This window comes from Barbus barbus, assembly GCF_936440315.1.
Source record: "Barbus barbus genome assembly, chromosome: 11".
NCBI classification, from domain to species: Eukaryota; Metazoa; Chordata; class Actinopteri; order Cypriniformes; family Cyprinidae; genus Barbus; species Barbus barbus.
The window spans coordinates 26,721,984-26,745,656 of NC_136739.1; the positions used below are offsets into that span (position 1 = coordinate 26,721,984).

The 23,673-nt window shown below is 36.8% G+C and overlaps 1 protein-coding gene across 8 annotated transcripts in view; it reads left to right on the forward strand.

Annotated features, from left to right (window-relative positions):
* LOC306876947 (PTB domain-containing engulfment adapter protein 1-like) overlaps positions 1-23,654 on the forward strand; it is a 55,282-nt gene extending 31,628 nt beyond the window's left edge. For 3 of the 8 annotated variants that reach the window (XM_079428409.1, XM_079428411.1, XM_079428412.1), the window contains exons 2-11: positions 10,330-10,409; positions 15,025-15,086; positions 18,499-18,570; positions 18,968-19,066; positions 19,405-19,542; positions 19,724-19,840; positions 19,927-20,013; positions 21,244-21,376; positions 21,523-21,617; positions 22,758-23,654. In XM_079428409.1, coding sequence (XP_079284535.1) covers positions 10,382-10,409; positions 15,025-15,086; positions 18,499-18,570; positions 18,968-19,066; positions 19,405-19,542; positions 19,724-19,840; positions 19,927-20,013; positions 21,244-21,376; positions 21,523-21,617; positions 22,758-22,829 — 903 coding nt within the window. In that variant the 5' untranslated portion in view covers positions 10,330-10,381 and the 3' untranslated portion in view covers positions 22,830-23,654. Of the gene's footprint in view, positions 1-2,665; positions 2,966-10,329; positions 10,410-15,024; positions 15,087-18,498; positions 18,571-18,967; positions 19,067-19,404; positions 19,543-19,723; positions 19,841-19,926; positions 20,014-21,243; positions 21,377-21,522; positions 21,684-22,757 lie in introns of those variants that run through there. The other 5 variants (XM_079428410.1, XM_079428413.1, XM_079428415.1 and 2 more) reach the window with 5 other exon arrangements.
* Positions 23,655-23,673: the final 19 nt, after the last annotated feature.

Below are 23,673 nucleotides of genomic sequence, written 5' to 3' on the forward strand. Positions count from 1 at the left end.
TAATTGTTTTTCTTCTTCCCGAATGATAGTCAATGACAGGCCTATGGAACCATAATGATCAAATTTGGCACACTTGTAGTGATGGTAATTAAAAGTAATTTGACCAACTTTGGAGCATCTAAGACCAACTGACACCACCAGTTCAAAGATTCACTTTTTTTAAATTAATCTTTGTTCAAAAGTTATGATGTTGCGAACTGTGCTGCTCTGCTTGCTGTGTTGCTCTACCAACATTTGATCAGATGACCTTTGGACTGAGCTGCGAAGAAAGGACTAAAAATATATATATATATATTTAAATTATTTATCTTTGTTCAAAAGTTATGATGTTGCGGACTGTGCCACTCTGCTTGCTGTGCCACTCTACTAAAATTTGTACTGAGCTGCACAGAAATGACTGAACAGATTTTTTTTTTTATTATTAATCTTTGTTCAAAAGTTATGATGTTGCAAACTGTGTTGCTCTACTTGCTGTGCCTTCGAGGCTTGGCCCCGAATCGCTGCTTGCAGCTATGTTTGTAATTGTTTCTGAGTTGGTTGCCTCTGCTTCTTGAATCATAGAAATGTCAACAGCTGACCTATTGAAAAATGCTCTGTTGCTCGACCTTGTTGTTGTGCTATTGGTTGATGGTATGGCTTGTCGTGGTGTTCCTCTGTAATTATAGCTCGTCAAGACCCGTTTATCCCAATTAATGAAGAAAACCACTTGAACCTCACAAGTGGCTGATTTGAAATGCTTAAGGCAGCAAATTTTTTTGCTTAAATTTTTTTTTATTTTGCTGTTAAAAATAAGCAGGCAAGTGGGAACCAAGTGAGCCAGAACTACCATTGGTGCCCCCTCAAAAACAAGTTGAGAACTTGTCAGTGATGCCTTAAAATGCTCCCTACGTAGGCAGCTCACTAGGCATCATTTTGGAATAGTGCTGCTTTTTGAATACCTTTTTTATGCCATGATCAGATACAGATGCAAGTACATTCTTGGCAAAGGAGGACTGGGGTAAAGCAAAAATAGAAATGCAAAGACTTTTACTTCACCTCACTTCTGACCTTAACAAGATTGTGTTCCTCTTCCTCCCAGCCAAGATCTCCTCACCCACTCTGTTTCTTTTCATCTTCTGCAAGTCACTGAGTCAATGTATCTATACATAAACTCTCTCAGTCTCTGTTCACATTTGAGCTTGCAGGTTTGGACAAGTTAAAATGTATCTCAATATCTATAAATATGTTTTTATATTTTATACTAAAATTACATTTATACCAAATAATACAGTTCTCTCCACCCATGAAAACCATTTTAAAACAAAAGGCATAGTATTTCAGATTTCCAAGTAACACTGTGATTCAGTGGTTTTGAAAGAATCGGTTGAGTAAATGATTCACTGACTCACTCATAAAGCCAATCACTTGTTTCACCCCTTAATAAATCAGTGTTTTTGAATGAATCTGTTGAATATATGATTAAATGACTCACTCATAAAGACTGCCACTTGTCACCACCTACTGGTTAAACGAGTCAATAACAAAAAACTGTCTGGAATGCACAAACCCACACTTCTGAGATTTTTTATTTTTTTTTGGTAATAGTAGCACATATTAATAGTTTAGTAAGAGTTTGGAATTGATTCGCTAAATTAAGTTGACCATTTTTTTAAACACGTTTGTGTGTTTCTGCATTCATTATTAGTAGTTTCAAGTCACATTGTTGATGTTGCTTATGTTTGTTAGTTTTCCTTTGCCAATCTGAAATTGTTATCATGATATCCTAAAGACATGCATTTAATAGTCAACATTTCTTGCTAATGTCGACCAGGTGCTTGTAAGATTATGACTACTACTGCACTTCTTAAAACATATGGTCCAAACCACAGAATAAGTACTTTTGCCTCACGAAATGGAAAATGCCAAAGTCTTAAACGCATTACTTTCCCCTCCCCACATCTGTCCACACAAGGAGGAGGGGGCGAGATGATGGAAAGGAAAACAAATTTTAGGATAATAAAGGAAAATAATCCTTAAAAATATTCTCAAACCTGCTGATGCCAAGAGTAACACAGCCCCACCCCACTCTATTTCTTCTTGGAGACGAGAAGAGAGATAGTCTGTACTTTTCACCATCTATATGAGCTGTACATTTCCATATCTTCTGTCTGTCTAGTGTCTTGGTCATCTGTAACAGTTGTGACATTAAGGCATAGGTGTCAGATTTCAGTGAGCGTAACACCGTTAGCTGCCAAAGTCCACTGTCTTGCACTCAAGTTGCTCTGTGGCTGAAGTATAAACCAGAATTTTTGTGGTTGATGTTTTTTTCTGTGGTGGAAACTTTTGTTTTCATGTGTTCAGCAAGTTTTCAGTGAGTTAATGTCCTTTCATGAGTTACTAACACAGAAGCCCTGCTAACACTGATACTTCTTTTTGGAGGTTTTGGAAGTATTCTTATAAGATGGTGTCAGTTGTGTATTCTAATACTGAAAACAAAAAAAAATCTAAATGAAAAGAAAGCATCATGAACAGAGGTCAAATGTACAGTTTAGCGTTTACCATACAGAGATATTTGACTCTTCATCTCTGTGATTGGCCAATCGGAATCAAGTTTTCCCAGAGATATATATCTAAATATTTTCCCCCTACACAGCACTGCTTGTTTCTGTCATTCTCTCTTCCTGTCTCTTTTTCTCTTGTTCTTTCTTTCAAGAGGTTCTCTCACACTCATGAGACACCTCGTTTTGCTTGCAAACCCACCGCCCCTCTTACTTTAGTACTTCACATAACCCCATCTGGCCCACAGCTGAAAACTATTAAGCACTGCTGGAACTTCCTCCTTAGTATTCCAGCTTGTGTGAAAGCGAATAAGTCGCCCGGCTCTACAGTTCACCCATCTTTTCGCTTTCGTCTAAAGGTTCTCTCCACTGGTTTTTTCATTTGGTTTATCTTTGGCTGGTGCTTTGGAAATCTCCTCTCATTATTGGTAAGAATGTTGGCCTTTTTATGTGGAGAGGTCTGACAGAAAGGACAGGAGTGTTTGGAGTATGGCTCCGAGCTAAATGGAGAATAACAACTGATCCATGTAAGGAATGCCGAGGGTTGAATTAATAAACATTGTTTTAGAATGGTTGCTATTTGAGCTTAGTGAATAGGGAGGGTTCTGTTGGGAACAAAGGACAGTTTTATTTCATTCTGTTTTTCTCAGTATAGTTGTGGTGGAGAAGCATAGTTTTGTTGTAAATGCTGACAGTGTTGAGTGATGACTCAGATATGGGTCATATCAGTGGAATGCTCATCAGCTTTGAACGGCCTTAAATTATAATTTTTTTGTTTACATTTGTCTGTTCCTCCAAAGCTGTTCCATGCATTTTGAGCATTTGAAATGTTTGGAATTCTTATGAGAACAATAGTCTGATTATTTGAATATTTGGTGTCCCTCTTACTTTGTTCTTTGTTAAAGAATATTTTATAAAGCATTTCTGAAAATATACATTTTAGATGTTACTACAATCTTTTAAAATGATTTAATAAAGTGTTTTGATTAGTAGATTACAGTATTTAAAAAAATCTCCATTTCCAGTAATTTCAGTGTTTTTCTTTTTTAAACGTTTTTTTTTCTTCAAGAAATGATCCTCTTGTAGCTTCTGCTTTCAATGATTGTGAGAAATATTTTGTTTGAATACCCTTCTTAATGACATATGTAAAGGGCATGTTAAAATGAGCATGGGGTAAAACATGTTTTTTGATCTTCTCTGTCTGAAGCCATTTTTAGGGTTGCAAGTGTGAAGTGCTGATATTATTATTGTCAGAATTATTATTACACTGTTTATCTCCCCTAAAATGGAATTTGCAGAACAAACTATAAATGGTAGAAATGTTCAATTTGCCATGAAGGCCTAAATTTAAGCCTAGTTTTATATTGAAACATCAGGGATACTTAGGTTTTTTTATATTCAGGGATTTATTGTCTCATGTTTTAGATATCTCTTTTACCCAAATTTGTTTCTGAATATACATAATTGTTTTCCAGCATATTGTATTTTTTTGAAAATCAAGTTCTTCATTTGGTTTGTATTTGACAGACTTCAGAGCATTGTAGTTCAGAGGGTCTTTGTCAAAATGGCCTATTTCACTAAAATGCATTAATTCCTGAATGGAATATGTCGGTAAAATGACAGTAGTTATTGCTTTATAATATGAACAATTACTGCTATTCGAAACCATATTTTCAATTTAAATCCAACAAAAAGGACCCAGGCAGTCTCAGTCAGATCTCAAATCTGAGCTACCATATAGCTTCTCCACCCAACAGTTATAAATTGCTTTGGGTTCTCTCAGACATGCCTAAGCTGGAGTTCACTTTGAAGATACTAAATATTATCAGCAGAACTTTGCAGCTCAGCATAAAGGAAGATCTCAGGGTCTCCCCTGTGGGACAGAGTGACCAGTGAGGAAGTGATAAACGGAGAACAAACACAGCTGCTGTCAGTCAGGCAGGCGGACAGCACAGCCAGGTGTTTGCCCAGGTGTGACCGGGCAGCAGATAATATTGCTTAGTGGAATAACTGGGAAAGAGTGGGCATTGTACCCAGAGAGATTTTTTTCACTCTGTGTGGAATGTTGTAATAAAATGGCCAGGGCGGTTTTACTCTGTGGAGCAAATGTGTTAATAGGTTAGGAAACCTGTGCAATGTTGACCCTACATATGACTCAGTTTATATATGTCAGGCCTATTTCACAAGTTTTCTGAACTGTGACAGAACTCCTAATGATTTATGAATTCTTTCAAAGTTGTTCCAGTTCTTGGTCTCTTTAGGCTGTTGGCAGACGTGACGCAAAAACTTGTGACTTCACCTTCTCAGTCAGTGATGTCTGCTGTCCTTGTACATTTGACTCTCCGTGGCTCTTTATGACAGCTCAATTGCCTGTGAATAAAAATATACAAGTACCTGCCCTCCTGATCAGCCCCTTTGCTTTTAAAGTTGGCAGTCTGTCATGCTGAAGCCTATCTGCATTGCTCTCATGGGATCCAACAAAACCTAAATGTGCCTGCAATACTTGTAACATTTTTTTGATGCTTTTATTACAGATGTGAACTAATTAAGATACTCTGACTATCTAAAGGATGTGTTATTTTTTTCATTTTAGTTTTTATTTTTAAATCATTTTTTTACTTCATTATGTATAATAAAAAATAATATATATTTAATTAATTAGTCAATCAATCATATTTTCTAAATAAATCTTAATTTGTACATCAATTATGCCTATTATATTATATAGTAGAAAATATATTTAAAATACATGTATGCATATAAATATTGATGTATATGTATATTCCATATTTTCAATGTATATGAGAATGGGTTAGAACAGTGGCTGCTGGATTGGCATACAGAACTTTTATCATATTTATGAGACTCGATCCCAGACCCAGATGCTGTAGAACCGCCCATAAATAGTTCCATTCTAGCTGGTCAAAAGCTTTCATCGCATCTAGAGATAATACTGCGCAAGGGGAGGACAAACTAGTATTTGAATTAATAATATGATATAACCTGCGTAAGTTATCCGAAGCTGAGCGAGATTTAATGAATCCTGTTTGGTCATGATGAACTAGCCTATTCATAAATTTCTCTAGACGACGAGATAGTACTTTAGCATATAATTTAACATCAGTCCCTATCAAAGAAAGTGGCCTGTAACTAGAACAGGAAGTCAGATCTTTATCTTTTTTAACAAGAGAGAAATAACAGCTATATTAATAGATGGGTGAAATGAGCCTGGAGTAACTGAAAAATGTGTCATATCTAACATGAGGGGGCCTAAATCCGACCAAAAATTAGTATACAATTCAATTGGAATGCCATCTATGCCTGGGGACTTCCCCTTGTTCATAGATCGAATTGCTGACTCCAGCTCCTGAAGAGAGATCGCTTCAGCCAGGTATTCCGAATCCGAATCTGACAGCCTAGGTAAATCAAGGTTGGACAGAAAAGATGCAAAAGAGTCAGAGTCACCATCAGCGGAAGAAGTATAGAGGTTAGAGTAAAAAGAGTGAAAGGCGATATTAATGTCTTTTGGGTCTGTCATAATGAGCCCAGATTGGGATTTCACAGCTGAAATATTAGCAAACTTTTCACTGTTGCGTAATCTTAGGGCTAAAAGGTGGCTTGGTCTACTACTCTCTTGAAAATAGTAATTCTGCCTGGATCTTTGGATCAGGAATTCTGCCCTGGATCTCAGTGATGAATTGAGTTCGGACCTAACCGCCATGATTTTACTGAGTGTATTGTCTGAGAAACAACGCTGATTATCTCTAGTCAGATTCTGGAGCTGAGATTCCAGTTCAACTATCTTTTTGTGTCGATTTTTTTTTAAAGTTAAAGTTCGATTATGAAATTGAGTTATTCCTTATAAATCCTTTAACTGCATTCCAAAGTATTTGAGGATCATACACTGAACCTTGGTTAAATTCAATAAACAAATTTATTTCAGAATTGACTGCAAAAGTTTTCATCCTGTAACAATTTAGGGTTAAATCGCCATCTAGTGGCACGAGATGGCAGAGGGATCAAAGATAATCTGCACAAATTTCCATCATGATCTGACAAAGATACAGATATCGTCATCACGAACAGCTGAAGACAAAGAAGTAGAAATGAAAATATAGTCAATTCGCGAATAGGATTCATGAGCAGAAAAGAAAGTGAAAGACTTAACAGAAGGGTTTAATAAACACCAACTATCCACCAACGAGGATGAGGTTACACATTACCGAAGTTTGTCAGAACACAAAGCTTGAGAGTGTGATTCCTTTGGTCCAGATCTATCTAGGATATGCAACATTACATTACAGAATTCATGTCTGCACCCAATACGATAGGTTAACAAAACATTCAATAGTGGAGAATATTCCTATTCTCCACTATTGTTTTTATATGTGTTATTCTACCATTTGTATCACAACCTTTCTCTAAAATAGTAATATTTAAAGTCCTCCGCATCAATATTAGGACACCCTTGGTTTTACTATCTGAAGATGAGTGAGATACCACTTCATACAACTTATTACACCTGCGTATATCCTCCTCTTTAAAATGGGATTCTTGAACTAACACTGTATCAATCTTTCTTCATTGCAAAAAATCCAGAAAACCTGTATGTTTGTGAGGGCCATTTAGCCCAGTAATATTACAACTCAGAATATTAAGGTCAGTCATAGGTATCAAACAGAATTACTGCATAATAAGACAAAATACAAGTTTGAAAATAAAACCAGTTGAGAATGGTAACCTCCCCGTTACCATTCAAAAAACATATACACATTCCCATGAACTATGGCTGATCAAACCAAGAACAAACCTTGATCTGCCAGCACCCCTTTATATGGTCCGTGGCGTCAACAAACACCTGCACATTACTGTAGCACCAACATTTGGCCCCATAGTCACATATTGACTAGGTAGTATTTCTATTTAAAAAAAAAAGAGAGAAGAGAGATAAAGAATACAACTAAAACAAATAAAATATCATAATCAGTAAGCGATACTGTAGCACAATGAACTATGAATTAAGAAGTAAACATTAAAGTGAACAGTGAAAGACACAGTCACCTAACCATTTAGAGCATCTCTTCTCCGATTAGACAGCAAATGTCACTTAGTTTGCTTGCTTCAGAGTAGCTGGAGCTAGGAATCTGATTTACGACGTCCTGTTTCCTTAAGGCCTCTCTGCATTCCAGCTCCTCAGGTTTCAATGTTCTGATGCATCTTAAATTTGTCTGATTCAGTCTCTGATATCTTACAAAGTTTTTACCGGGGCATGAAGTCTGGCGGCCTGCAGAATGAGCTCCCTGTCCGTGTACCGCAACAGTTTAAAGATGAAAACCTGTGGTTTAGCTCGATCTGAGGAGATCCTTGTGTACACGCGATGCGCTCGCTCCACTTCAATCTCTTTGCCCACCAGAGACGGGAGCCGCGTCGGTAGCGATCTTTTCAAAAAGCCCATAGGGTCGTCCTTTTCAGAACCTTCAGGCAATCCGACCAGACGCAGATTGCTGCGCCTATTGCGATCCTGTAAGTCCACAACCTGATGTTCGAGCGTGGCAACGCGCCTATCGTGATCTGCAACAACTTTCTTTTGTTCTCTCATCTCCCCTGTAAGAAGATCCAGTTTAGAGCATAGCGACTGAACAACTGACATGTGAGAAGCAAACTCGTTCCGCATCGCCATCAACTCGGTTCTTAGAATATCCTCAAAGTGTGTAACAGTGTTCGCCATCTTGTCCATCATATCACTCGTGGTCGGTGGCTTGAATTTCTTCTTAGAAGCGGATGGAGACAACTCCCGCTGTTTACGACTGTTTACAACCAATGAAATCTGCAAAAAGTAGCCAAACATACGGAGCTCTACTCGAGTGCGACTAGGTTCATGAGCACGTTATGTGACTCCCCATAGACAAAACAATTCTTAAGACAAAGATTGTAGGTGGGGGGAGTGAATGTCCAGCGCTCTCTTCACCCTCAATACCACGACTGAGGTGTCCTTGAGCAAGGCACCGAACCCCTAACTGCTCCCCGGGCGCCGCAGCATAAATGGCTGCCCACTGCTCCGGGTGTGTGTTCACGGTGTGTGTGTGTTCACTGCTGTGTGTGTGCACTTTGGATGAGATAAATGCAGAGCACGAATTCCGAGTATGGGTCACCATACTTGGCCGTATGTCACTTCACTTCACTTCAAAAACCCACTTTTGCGGCTTTATGCCTCATTGGCTCAAACCAGTAAGCAGCTTGCATATTGTCATCATCATGTAAATTGTACAAAGTGGCATGAATGATATGTTTAAGGGTTAAAGAAAGCATAAATGCATTGTTTTGTCATGAAACCTTAAATCACATTCTTTTGTGCCAAGATATCATCCCAAAATACTATAATTTACTGCTTCCCTCCAGTGAAGCACCACTCCCTTCACATGAAAACGCACTGTAAAAAGCATAGGCATCACTGGTTAGATTGCTTGTTTTGCTAGATGTTGTGTGAAAGGATTTGTTCAAAGTATGCATGGTTATATTGAAATAGCATTTCATACAATAGGGTCTAAATGGAGCTCAGCATTTCCTCTTGGAATAGCACATAATCTGTTTTTCAAACATTGCTATCTTGACCATAATTTTTGAGAAGAGAGAACATTTTTGCTATACTACAGTTTCATAGTGGCTCAATAAAAAAGAGTGCACTTTATACAGTATTCACCTTGAACGTTTAACAATAATCTTACTAGCATGAAAGCTGCACAGTTAATCATAACAAGAATATCAAATGCTCTCTTAAGTCAAGTACAGCATTAAACCTCCAATGTTCCCATTGTCTCATTGCATTTCACCATGAAACATGATTAGGTCTACACAATAAATTCAGTGAAATCATGCAATGATAAACATGCCCAGGAAAGTTGTTCTGTATCTTGTTCAAGTTAACAAGACTGATAATTCACAGACAGGCAGTGGGAGTGATGCACTTATATTGAAGGCACTGTGAAGTTAAAGAAATATTTTTCTGAAGAGCCTCTATGAAAATCTTTTGTCTTCCCTGCATTAGGGAAATCAGTAATGTGCACATGGACCCCTTGGGGAGTTCTTGCGATCCGACAATACTATTGTAATTTGTCTGCCCATTGGGCGGAACATTTGATTTGCTTATTTCATAGCCTCTGTATGTCATTGGCTAAGCTGATCTCCTGATGTTTGACAATGCCTGAGAGGTAGAAGCTTAGGAACTATCATGCAACGAAATTAAATTCTATTGGACATCTTTATCGTTTTATTTTTTCTATTTTTTCTCTGTAGTGCCAGGCTTAAAGACCCAAATGAAATGAGTGCTGTTTTTTGTCCTGCCACATTGTTTTTACCATTGAAACAGGATGTTTTGAGTGGTACTTACAGCTCTTTCCCTTCTTTGTTCAATAGCCAATATGCTTCATTGTCACCTGATGACATTGGAGGAAGGGAGCTTTTTATTCTAGAAAATATTTCACTGGATAAAAATTAATATAAAGTTTATTCTACTGTTTAGGAGTGCATGAAATATGTTTTGACTGTTAACTCCTACCTGCTGTAGTACTTTTGGTTTATCCCCCCCAAATAACTTTGTGCAGAGATATTTGCTTTTAAAAGGGGTTATTTCTTGTGAACCCAATAACTTTTAACCCAGTAACATTTTGTGCAATAACACACCCTAGGAGACTTCACCTTAGAGGCAAATTCACAGGATTTTGTTTTTGAAGCATGTAGTGCTATTTCTCAGACTCCGTGAAATACATTTTCATATGCACTCTCATCCCGCCAGGTAGAGGTGGCACATTCCAGGAAATCGCAGCTGAGACGGAGCGTTTTCAAGCATGAACCGGGCATTTAACAGAAAAAAAGGTATGTGTGTTTCTACCAGTTTTTGTCTTGCTTTGCACTCTTTCCTCTGTCTATCCATTCAGCTCAAAACCTAGAGGGCTGTCAAACGATTTTGAAATTCATGTAAGCATATGAATAGCATGGTTTTGTTTAATTAATAGCAATTATTTTTTGCATACATCAATATTTGCTGAAAACAATAAAAATGAAAGTCATTCAAAGACTTTTTTGTGTGTCTATATGAAAGCATTAAACAGACAAAATGTAGCTTTAAAAGTCAAATATTAAATATTATTGATTTTATTTTCATATCATTGAACCATAAAAACATGAAAGTGCTACTATAAGCTTGAATTGCTCTGATGGTTAGAAATGTCTTGCTGCAGAAGTGAGTACAGATCAGAGATTAATTATTTCATGTTCTTTATTTTACATTATTTTATACATTGCATTTTTATTGCATTATTTTGTTATTTATATTATTATTCACATTAAATTACCATTACCAATATTCCAAATTTAGACAGCCCTAACCGAAACCCTTATAAAACTCTCTTGTTCAGACTTTCCCTTTCCGTACTCCTATCTGTCTGCCTGCATCTCTGTCTATCTCTAGCTCTCTTTGTTCCTCACCTAGTCTCTCCTCGCTTTCTGTCATTTCTCAGTGGCTTGGAGCAGACAACCTGTCTGCCTCCAAAGGTCTGTTTTTTTCCCTCTATGTATTTACAACCACCTGTCTCACCCTTCTTTCCAAAATGAATTAATGGATCTTTGATGTGATAAAACCTACTGGCCAGTCTTAGATCCCAGGTGGCAGGGAATGCATTGGTAATATTTCTGTGTTAGGAGCTCCTGTTTGCCTGTCTGGCTTGCTTTGAATATATAGATTATAATCGCAAGTAGTGTCCAATGCTGAGTCCCTCAGGATGGCAAATGATGTGATGATGTTTAGAGATATGTTCTCTGGTAAATGTAACACATATGGTTTTTATATGAATGAGAGATTATAGTAGTATGCCGAATATCATTTTTGAAGTACAAGTACTCTCTGCCATTACTTATAACTGTGTTTTTATAAGTACATTATGATTCAAGGGTAGCTTTTCTCATGTTTTGATGAACTATTATCTAATATTAAAAGCATAAAGTACCAGGACACAATAGTGGATAACCAAGGCCATGGAAGTTTTGTTTTTCATTTCAGTATGCAAAAAAAAACCACTTCGTCATTGTATTGCATATGGCAGTATCTCTAGTGTACTACATTGAAAATTCACTTACAATATGCTAATTTACACAGAAAAAGTTGTAATCTGATTTCATAAAGAGGTTAGGCATAACAAAGTAATTATTTCGGCACTGAAAAGAGCAAAGCTCTTGTGGCCGCAACACATTTCCTTCCACTGCCTTGCACGGATGTTCCCGCTGTCAAAATTGCCTCCTTTCTGGTGCACAGGACAGTGCTGTTGAACCGTGGAGAACACCAATAGCCCATCTGTCTGAAGGACAGCATTACATTCTCCAACTAACACAAAAAGGTCTATCCAAGCCACTTATGAACAATAGTGACATTTACCAGAGAGAGACAGTAATCATTTTATGGCCATGCATTCATTAGCAGCAGTGTCGGGTGTGAGTGGTGATGTGACGTTACAGAAGATTCACAGAGAGATTTCTGTCTAATGAAGTCTGACTAATTCTGTCTTGCATTGAAATTAAATGGGTGATTCGTCATTGGTCAGTAAGGTAGCGTAAATATGTTATATGGTCATAAATTATTATTCTTTTTCAGAGTTAATGGGTGATCATTTGTCTCAGAAGACTCAGCCTAATAAATTAAACTACGAAGTACGAACAGAAAGTTTATCAAGATGTTATAGGCCTTATCTGTATAGTTTTAAGACTGGATGGATGGTCATCTATAGGACAAAAAGCACAATGCTTCCAGGCTTTTGTATAAACTGTAAGTTTATAAAATAATATATGTTAGCTATGTCGAGCTGTCAAAATAATGTTATGATTCTTCAGGATTAACTGCTGAAATATAGAGGAATTAAATATAAAGCGACAAGTTAAATTACTGTTCACATACTCAACAGGTATAGACTGTTAGTTTCTGAATTTAATGGTTGGTAATCCGCAAAGCCAAAGGCAGAAACGCTGTTTGCGTGATGACAAAGAAATAATTGGACCCAGATTCTTTCCAGACTTATGCATCCAATTACCAAACACAGAACATGAAATAGCAACAGTGTCTGTTATATAGAGCATAATAAAATCAAGTTTGAACCCACACATGATCAGCTTGAATAGCCTCAACAGCACAAAAGATTTCTCAGTGGTGAAACTTTGAGTAATGATATAACACAATCTCTAATGTGATTTGTGCAATTTTGTTTGCCATTTTCATGCTTTTAAGCTCAGAAATGATTGCGTTTGGTGAGTGCGGCTAGTTAATTAGTGACAATCTAGTATTCCCAGTATCCCATAAATAACCTTAGATAAATTATGCACAGTTCCACTACCTAATTACTTACATTACAGTAGTTGTTGTGCCATCTTTTTCTTTATTTTTTTCCCCCCTACAAAACGCTTAAAAAAATTCTGAATATGTCATCATCACATTGCTAATACCTCCAGGCTTTCACAGTGCGTAGCGGGAGATGACAGAAATACTCTGAGATTATGGATAAAACATAATCTTTCTTTAATGAAAAATTGCCCATGTGCTTACAGGACCTTGTGGCCCAGACCATGTATTAAAATGCGTATTCAACACTTAATCGGTTTCAATTGAAATACAGTACAAAGGCTTAGTGCCCAGGGCTTTTTTTTTTGTATTTGTTGGAGTGGCATATAGAAGCATTACTATTGTATTAGATCATTCCTGTCTTACTTTTGCTATAACCTCTTCTTATTGCCATTCAGAGCTTCATGAATCAAAGCAGTGAGTTGTAAAATTAGATGCGGAGACTACCAAGGCTCTTATGCTCCTCTAAAGCCCTTGCAGAGAAATTCTGCTAAGAATATGCCAAGATGTTCAAATTTCACAGACTTGATATTCAGTCAATGATCATTAAATATTATTTTGGAAAACATCAATATTTGGCCGCTTTTCCCATTATACAATTCATTAAATTGAATGCGAAATACTCCTTCAGCCTGCTAATAGCCAGACAAATTGGTAGTCAAGATCCTCAAATATGCAGAGAAATGCTTTGATGGCACCACAGACTCAACCACTTATGACACAAACACATTTCAATACTTTATGATTTGACTTTTTGACAGATTTTCACCCATTCTCCATTCATATTGGTTTCTCTTCTGAAAATATAATAAGCAATGCATTTCTTCAGCCACTTTGTCATCAGCTCCGGCATCACGGTGATGTCTATGAAGCACCTACAATTCTTACACACAGATGTACACAAGAACACTGTGACATTTTGAGGTGTGCACTCTTCATTTGTCCTATGAATCGCACCCACTCTATAAGGAATCTCAGCGGGCGAACACTGTATCCTGACAATCTGTGGAAGACGAAAAACTGGCAGATTTTCAATAAGCAATGGATTTATGAGGATAAGTTTGAGATCAGAATATACAACTTGGATTGAATCTTTATAATTACCTTTAAAGTTCATGTACGTTGACATGTTAAATATATAACTCACCAGATTTAAACACCAATTGCTCTGAAAGCCTCAAAAACTGTTGCTAACTTTTAAAATGACCATTTATCCAAGAGTCATCCTTATTTCAGGCCAAAGTTTTTCTTTTTCTGAATATTTACATGCTAATTAAAATCGACCATTGCTTTCTTGAAATACCTGAACAGTTTCTGAGTCCTCAGGGATCTTTTGTTTTGATCTGCTTGAGTTATACTTAGCAAAATGGGAGATTAATTGGTCGTTGTTTCCCTTTAAATGGCTGTATGGCAATTGTCCAGAATACCGTTGCATAACATCCTCTCAATTGTAATACATTAAAGCAAAGTTTAAAGAAATAATTGCAGGGGGAAAACAGTGTAGAGTTACAAATGTTGGAAATGTGCATTCCCAAATGCCTGACACCCCTCATATGTACTATACAGGAAATAGGGAGTGATTTTGGACATGCAATGGTGTGGCTAACTCTGTTAATGAACTCAGGGTGTTGATGCCGAGCAGATCGGCAGGCGTGCTGAATCTTGTGACTCCTGCGGCTTGTTTGTCACAGTTAGGGCTTGCAGTTTCCTCTAAGCGGTCACACAAGCACAGGCATGGTGGTGTCTCCTGTCCGTCACATCTGACCCCCTGTGTGCACTCCTTTGAGGCCAATCTCAGTAATTCACCTCTGACAAGCCAGTTTGAGCTACACTCCAGCTTTAGCTGAAATCCTTCTTCTACACAGGCATTTGGCTTTTCATCTTTGACAATCTTTGAAAATGACTTTATTTAACAGTTACGCAAGGACTGTTGTTGTTTATACACATTTGAACTGGAGTTTTTGTGCTAAGAGGTTTGAACAGCTGCTGATTTTTAAAGGCCTACTTATTTATATACTGTTTGTCTAAAACATTAATGATATCATCAAGATATTGCATACTTCATAAAGAACCTTGTTAGGTTAATAGTGTTCTGTCTCCTTCTAGATAAATCATGGATGCACACTCCAGAAGCACTGGCGAAGCATTTTATAGCATACAATGTCAAGGTATGTGTTATGAACCTCTTTTTTACAGAATTCATTTCTCTTAAGATTTACTGTTTTGCTGGTCTTTTGTAATATATATACATATATATATATATATATACATACATACATACATACATACATACATACATACATACATACAGTGCCTATAGAAAGTCTTCATACCCCTTAATTTTTTTCACATTTTGTTATGTTGCGTTATGTTAAACTGCTTTTTCCACATAAATCTATACCCCAGTCACCATAATGACAAAGCAAAAACCGAATTTATCACAACTTTGCAAATTTATTAAAAAGGAAACACTGAAAAATTGACATCGCACAAGTCTTCATACCCTTAACTCAAAACTTAGTTAAAGCACTTTGGCAACAATTACAGCCTCAGGTCTTTTTGGGTATGATGCAACACGCGTTGCACATCTGCATTTGTTTTTTTTTTTGCCATTCTTCTCTTTAGATCATCTCAAGCTCTGTCAGGTTGGCTGGAGACCATCACTGGACAGCCATTTATAGGTTTCTACAAAGATGTCTGGTTCCGAGTTCCAGCTCTGGCTGGGCCACTCGAGGACATTCATAGAGTCGTCCCTAAGCCACTGTCTTGGCTGTAGGTGTGTAGGATGATTGTCATGTTGGAAGGTGAACTTTCAGCCCAGTCTGAGGTTCTGAGCACTCTGAACCAGGTTTTCATTAAGGATATCTCTGTATTTAGCTGCATTCAGCTTTCCGTCTTCTCGGATCACTTCCCCAGTCGCTGCTGCTGAAAAACACCCCCACTGCATGATGCCGCCGCCACCGTGCTTCAGTGTTGGGATGGTATTATGCAGGTGATAAGCGGTGCTTGGTTTCCCTCAGACATGAATAAGGAATTGAGATTCATCAGACCAGAGAATCTGATTATCTGGTTATTTGGGTGTATTTTTGTAAATTCCAATCAAGGTTTCATGTATCTATACTGAGGAGAAGCTTGAGTTTGGTCACTTTGCCATCAAGCCCAGATTGGTGGAGTGTCGCAATGATGTTTGTCCTTCTGTAAGTTTCTCCCATCTCCATATAAGATCATGGAGCTTAAACAGAGTGACCATCAGTGTCTTGATCACCCCTCAAACCAAGACCCTTCACCTTCAGTTGCTCAGTTTGGCCAGGAGGCTAGATCTAGGAAGAGTCCTGATTGTTTCAAACTTCATCCATTAAGGATTATGGAGGCCAAATGCTCCTGTGAACCTTCAACACAGCAGATTTTTTTTTTTTTTTGTAGCCTGTTTCACAGCTCTGCAGGCCATTCCTTTGACCTCATGGCTTAGTCTTTGCTCTGACATCCATTTCAGTTGTTAATATAGACAGGTGTGTGTGCCTTTTCAAATCATGTCCAATCAACTGATTTTGCTACAGGATAACTCCAGTCGAAGTATGAAAATATCTCAAAGACGATCCAGTGAAACTGGAATGCTCCTGATCTAAATTTCAAGTGTCTAAGCAAAGGGTATGAAGACTTGTGCAATGTCATTTTTTCAGTGTTTCCTTTTTAATAAATTTGCAAAGTTGTAATAAATCCGTTTTTTGCTTTGTCATAATGGTGAGTGGGGTATAGATTTATGTAGGAAAAAAAGTAATTTAAAGCAGTTTAACATAAGAACGCAACATAACAAAATGTGAAAAAAATTAAGGGGTATGCGACTTTCTATAGGCACTGTACATACATACATACATTTACTTACTTCTTTGAAACTTTTGAATGGCATTGTAGGTCTCTTGTAACATAATTTACTTATGTTTATTTAATGAACTAGCCTAAAGGAGTAAAAAAAATAAAATAATCTATTGTAGTATGAGAATACTTGACTTTATTGAAAATAACAATGTATCTTGCAGGGGGGTGGGGGGGGGGGGGGGAGTGTATAAAGAAGTTAAATTGGGTCGATTTTGATTTCATGTTGATTTTAATGCTTGTTGGCATAAATACATCAACTGTACATCTAAAAAGAAATACAGCAACAAATATCCAGTGCAAATATATATCGATGGATCAATGCAAATGCTATATCAATTTTCACAGTCTTCTTTTGCACAGTCTTCTCACAAAACAATGAATTTGTTTGTGTCTCTTTCGCTATTCATCAAACATCTTGTGGGCAAGAACATCTCGTATACACTGTCAGTGCTGTTTTACGCTCTGTTTCACCAAAGACTCGTCTTCTGTTCAGGGCTGAGAAGCTGTCTACTCCCAAGCAGTGCTTCTAAGATGTCTTACTGAATTCTTCACAAAAACAAAACAGTTTTGATTCTCAGAGCTTGCCTTGAGATGAGAAGAGAATAGACAAAGAAAGTGAATTAAAGAGGGAAAAAAATGGTATTCCGCCAGTGTAGCAGGTGATAGATGACCGAAGACTGGATGTCTTTGGCAAAAAAACACCTTCGAACAGACCAGCAGGGAATAGTCGTCAGGAGCAAGAGACTCTCCACCCAGTGTAATGTAGTGTATCTATCACTCCTGCCTCACTTTCTGTCCTACCGTGCTCACTTGCCCTTGAGTGTGGATGGCATCCATCATAACTACGTGCTGCAGACACGTTTATGGAGTCTTATTTGTTTAACTCCAGTTTGGAGGATTATGCCATTCTTATCCCCCAGAAGAGCTTCTCGGTTTAAAAAACAAAACAAAACAAAACAGTATGATGTAAGCTGTCTGAATAATGATTAAGTCTAATCATGCATCCATTACTTTCAGTGCATTCTTGGAAAGAGGCAGACCAGCAGTAATGAGCTCTAGAAATTAACGTTTTGTAAGGTAGAATGACCTTTTCAAGATTCTGTTAATGGCCTCATCAGAGAGTAACATGAATATAAGAAATCTTTATTTGATGAATGAAAATGGTGTCAGACAAGACAATCACATAAGTATAGTGTAGAAAACTTTGTGGTTACTGTCAAATTATTGTTTATTTATTCATTTAAATAGAGTAGCCATTAGACTAGAGAAGTAATGGCAAGGTGTTTTAAGAACCTTTGTTAAATCAGCCAGCACAGTGTCTAGACAGAATCTTGACCACAAGGACTGGGTAAAGGTTAATAGCTCCATCTGTTGGATGCTTAATGCAGTGTTGCTCCTGCTCCTGATGATTTTCTTTTCATAACAAACTAGCTTTAATGTGTTCCAGATTAAATGTGGAGAATGTTCTTAGCCATCATCAAAGCCTTTTAATAAAATTAACATTATAGTTGAGCCCACAATAACTGAGAGTGTTTGTACAATATACGGAAGCAGAGATGGGGTTTGCTTTGTGGTCAATTTAAATAAATGTCCTTAAGTACTTTCCTTATAATTAATTGACAGACCTTAGATTTTTTTTATTTTATATTATTATTAAAAAAATTGTATTGTTCCATAACACATGATTTTCATGTTTCTCCACAGTTTCTGGGGCACACAGAAGTTGATCAGCCCAAAGGTACAGAGGTGGTGAGAGATGCCGTCAGAAAGCTCAAGGTAAGTTACTGTAGTTTTACATTAGCAGCACACAGTAGGGGCTGTTGCTTCCATCTGGAAACAGGAAGTGGTATTTCTCTTCAGAGGATGTAATATCAGAACCCTCCAGCTGGATCACAGTTTACCTGTTTAATGATGCATAGAGAATTGAATTTTATGAACCAGTATTACATTATCACTTATAAGGGGTTTTGATAAAATAGGAAATGCTACATCAATTGAAGAAGGTCATATTATAACAATAATAATTTTTATTATTGTTTTTGTTATTGTTTTATGAATGTATTGCATGAATACAACACAATATGTTGGTAAATTAACATAAGACTTTTTCAAAAACTGGTCTTAAACATATCTGATCTCTTTTAACCTGATTGTGGTCTTTCTCTCTCTAAAGTTTCAGAAACACATTAAGAAGTCAGCGGGACAGAAGATCCCGAAAGTGGAATTACAGATCTCCATCTACGGAGTGAAAATATTAGATCTTAAATCAAAAGTATGTGCATATAGCCTAACAAACAGATTTATAAAACCAACGGTGTCTCACATGAGCCATGCTGTTTAAGTAGAAGCTAAATGAGGCACTATAAAAAGTATTTGGACAGTTTCTGGTTGTTGAACATGTTCGTACTTAATATGATTTATTACACCTGTGTGAGCCTGAGGGGAACCAACTTTATACATTTGCCAAAAATGACCATAAGATATTTTGTTGTTTAATCTAAAAATATGAACTGTGTCCAAGAGCTTTTTGTTGGCACTGTATGCCCATATCTATCTTAAAGGCCCTATATTTTGTCTATACTGTCTCTTATCTTGTTTTCTTCTTCACAGGAAGTGCAGTACAACTGTCAGTTGCACCGGATATCCTTCTGTGCAGATGATAAGACAGACAAAAGGATATTCACATTCATTTGTAAAGATTCAGAATCCAACAAACATCTCTGCTATGTGTTTGACAGTGAAAAATGTGTAAGACAACAGATAATATGTCATATTAGCTGTCCTAATGTTTTTGAAGAAATGATTTGTCATGCTTACATGTTGTGATAGAACTTGTAAATTAAATGTGGTTCAGAAGACAAATGGCCAAACAAAACACTGCTGATGATGTTACTAGGAAAATTATCCATCTTGTATCTGTCGATTCCAGGCAGAAGAGATAACTTTGACCATTGGTCAAGCATTTGACTTGGCATACAAGAAGTTCTTGGAGTCCGGGGGAAAAGACGTTGAGACGAGGAAACAGATAGGTGGCCTACAGAAAAGAGTGAGCATCATTTACAGTTAGAAAACACAATGCAATATCTCAAATAGGAAAATTTGTTTTTGACAAATCGATATCTGTTTTTATAGATTCAAGATCTTGAAGCTGAAAATTCTGAGTTGAAGAAGCATTTGCAAGTCTTGGAGGAACAGCTGATGATTGCTCAAGTTCCTCCTGTAAGCACTGCGTGGACTTCCTGTCAGTGGACTGCACATAATTGTCATTCACCATTCTGTTAATTAGCTGCATACAAAACAGACATCTGCTATGCCTAAAAACCTCTTCTAAACTGACGAGCTTTTCCTTTTTTGAGAATAAAACACTGCAGTAAAACTAGTGCTGACTAGTTCTGGTCTTTCCACAGCTTCTTCACATTAACTCTTCTAATGAGGCCTATATGCTTCAGAGACCTTCATCTCTCTTCTGGTGTCACAACGTGACCTCGTTCTCTTGCCTCGAAATCTCTTCTGTTACACTAACGCCAATGAGCTCACCTGACTCTAACCTTTCTGCTGGTCTTCTGACTCCACCACCTGCTAAACCAGCTTTGTCAAAACCTCCCAGTGGAGCCAGCATTCCTCGCCCTCCTGTTAAGCACCTTTCTGTTTACTCTTTCTCTCTTTGTGGTCTTGGTTGTTGATTTCAGTTGATTTGCTAAGTTTTACCCTCAGATTTTGGGCCAACAAATGCCTACACTAGATTCATGGCGGTTGTTGGGTTTTGTTGGATTGGTGTGTTTACCCTGTTGGTATTTGTTTGGGGCGGTGTGAACCAGCATGAATTTTGACTAAGATCCATTTTACTTCTGTAATTTGAAATATTTCCAATGAAATTGTGCGGGGGGAAAGGGTGGGGCTTTTTTATCACTTGGAAATTGATTGGATCATGAAGAAAGTGAGAGGGTTTCTTTGAATCAGCGAAGTAGTAAATTTACTTAAGAAGTGGAGCAAATTATTAAATTTTTATAGCAAATTATAAATAAATATATATTTGAAGTGGATAAAAAAAATTCATCAAAGACAAGACAAGAACGCATTTTGGTTTTAGGACAACTTTGATGAAAGGTTTTGATCCACTTCAAATGTTGACTAGTAAATATATATGACTCAATGATTAAAATCCAGATGTAATTATTGATTTATATAATGGAATAATGCACACAATGAAAAAAAAACACTAATGTGAATGGGTTAAGATTCAGTCATTCATTTATTTCTTCGTTTCATTTCATTGTGCTCATAATATATAATGCACACAATGAAACATGGAAAAACAATTGAACGTGAATAGGATTAATTTATGTATTTTAAGGCTAGTATATTGGTTTTGGTTTATTTTGAGAATGGTTTTCAAATGAGTGATTCCTCAGATTGCTTATGTACTTCACGCACTGTTCACATTTGCAGGGAAACAGCATGTCCTCGAAGACGCCCACTGACATATTTGACATGGTTCCATTTTCTCCATTGACCCCATTGGTTCCATTACCAGCAAGTAATGGCTCGGCCCCTCCACCACCAGCAAGGCCTACAGAGATTAGTAAGTTGTCTTTTCCACCCTTTTCTTTACCAAAAGAAATGTTGACTCATTTGGTCAAAAGATCAGGTTGCATAGGTTCATATATGATGTTAGCTTCAGTGGCCTGTAAAATGAAGGGGAAAAAATATTGTAATTTTCTTCTTCAGGGAAAGACCTGTTTGGTGCAGAACCATTTGACCCTTTTACCTGCGGCGCAGCTGACTTTCCTCCCGACATCCAGTCCAAGCTGGATGAGATGCAGGTGACTGCATGTCTGTGAATTATTAGCAAATGGACTGGTGTAAATGAGCAGCTAATGGAGCTGACGGTAGGCACTGCTGCAGCTGTGAAGACTCTCTCAGTGCAGAAGGGAATAATATGATTATATTTGGTTTTATGTTCATTTCGGATTTGTCTTGGGAGTGCTATTCTGTTTGTAGATGGAAAACTTTCAAGAGAACTGCTAAGTTTGCTTTATAAGTATGCTTTGAACCCGATGAAAATAGACTAACATAGAGTAAATCTTGCATACAGAGCAGTTACATGAAACATTTATATCATTTGCCAGTTTTACTCAACTAACAACCTCAATTTTCCATCTTTTTGCTCTCTTTCTGCTTGCAGCGGCAAAGATGGTTTGTATTTTAAGACAATTTGAAGTTTTTTTCAGATGACATATAGCTTAGGTCTTTGGAATGTTTAACTGTTTTATAGGGATAATTCATCCAAAAATGAAAATTCTGTCTCTCATTTTTGCCTTCATGTTTTCACTTCTCTTATATCGATACATCGAAATATATTGTGACTGGTTTCTGTTGAACTGTGCATAGACTTATGCACAATATTTCAAGTCTTTTAAAGCCATACAGTAGTTTAATTTGAGGTACAAACCACATTTTTTAATCAGTTGTTAGGATATGTAAATATGCATATGTTCAAATCGTCCAAATGAGATTTGAGAGCTATGGCAAATGATTTCCTCTGAAGGATGGGTTCAATTTCAATCTGTTATCTCATAAAACGTGGAATATTATGCGCAAATCTTTTATCATGCCTTTTGTAATTTTTGGAGCTTTGTGGCCCCTGGTCACAAATCACTTTCATTGTGTGGCCAAAAAAAATCAGTGTCAACATTATGCTAAATGTCTCCATTTGTGTTCCATGGGACAACATGAGGGTGAGTAAATGATGATGAAGGTGAACTATCCCTGTAAATGTCTCTAAGATCAGAGCCTGTGTCATTTGCTTCTGGCTCATGCCCTGCTTAAAAAAATAATTTTTACTTATTTACAGATTTGTATAAATGTATAATTCAGTTGCGTATTTTAAATAAACGTACATGTATTTAACTGTTTAAAGGGTTAATTCTAATAGAGTTTGTATTTTATTTTTTCCTTTCCAGGAGGGGTTCAAAATGGGACTAACAGTAGAGGGCACTGTCTTTTCCCTTGATCCACTAGAAGGTCGCTGCTGATGCCAAGAAGAAAGTTTTGTCACTTTCATGTTAAACCATTTGTATTAAAGTGCCAAACTCGGGTTTACAGTCAAGATGTCAATGTCTTACCTTACGTTTTTTATGTATTTGCATTTTGAATTTGGTTTACAAAAAGTATATTGAGAAATCAGAAGCATTAAATCACTATTTTTGTAAGAAGAATAAAAAAAAACTAGTTATGTAGTTTTAACACCCCTTGCTTGTACAGGTAATGAAGGATGTAGAAAGTATGTCCAATTGCACAGTCTTTGTCAACGTTTCATTAATATCAAACGCAAATTCTTTAAGCTTGTGTTACACATACAAAATGCTGTTTTTAATCTGTGTGCCATATTACAATCCATAAACGCATACAACGTTATGTAGAGTTCCCTTGACATAATTTTTTTAAACTATTTTTAACACTTAATACTTACCATGCATCATAATCACATACCTTTTATATCAAATCACATGTAAAATGATGATATTGTTTTTGTTAATACCAATGGATCCATTAAAATACAGTATTTTTTAACTGAGCAGCAGTGCCATAAATTGTAGGACTGGACTATTTCCACATTAACATGTACTTGTATTGCAGTTTAATTTTATATTATATATTTTAGTATACTCTTGCACAAGGAAGCACTTTGAAAGAGCTCTGTTCATGTATTATTGTTCATTCCGTTTATAAGCATTATTTTAGCCTTTGCTGTTGTAGTCATTAAAAGAAAACGGTACATATTCTGTTTTCTCTGTGTAAGTTGTGTTTTGTAACATGCTTTTCTTAGAACATTACTTGCATTAAATAAGAAACCTTGTATGAGTTTTTTTTTTTTTT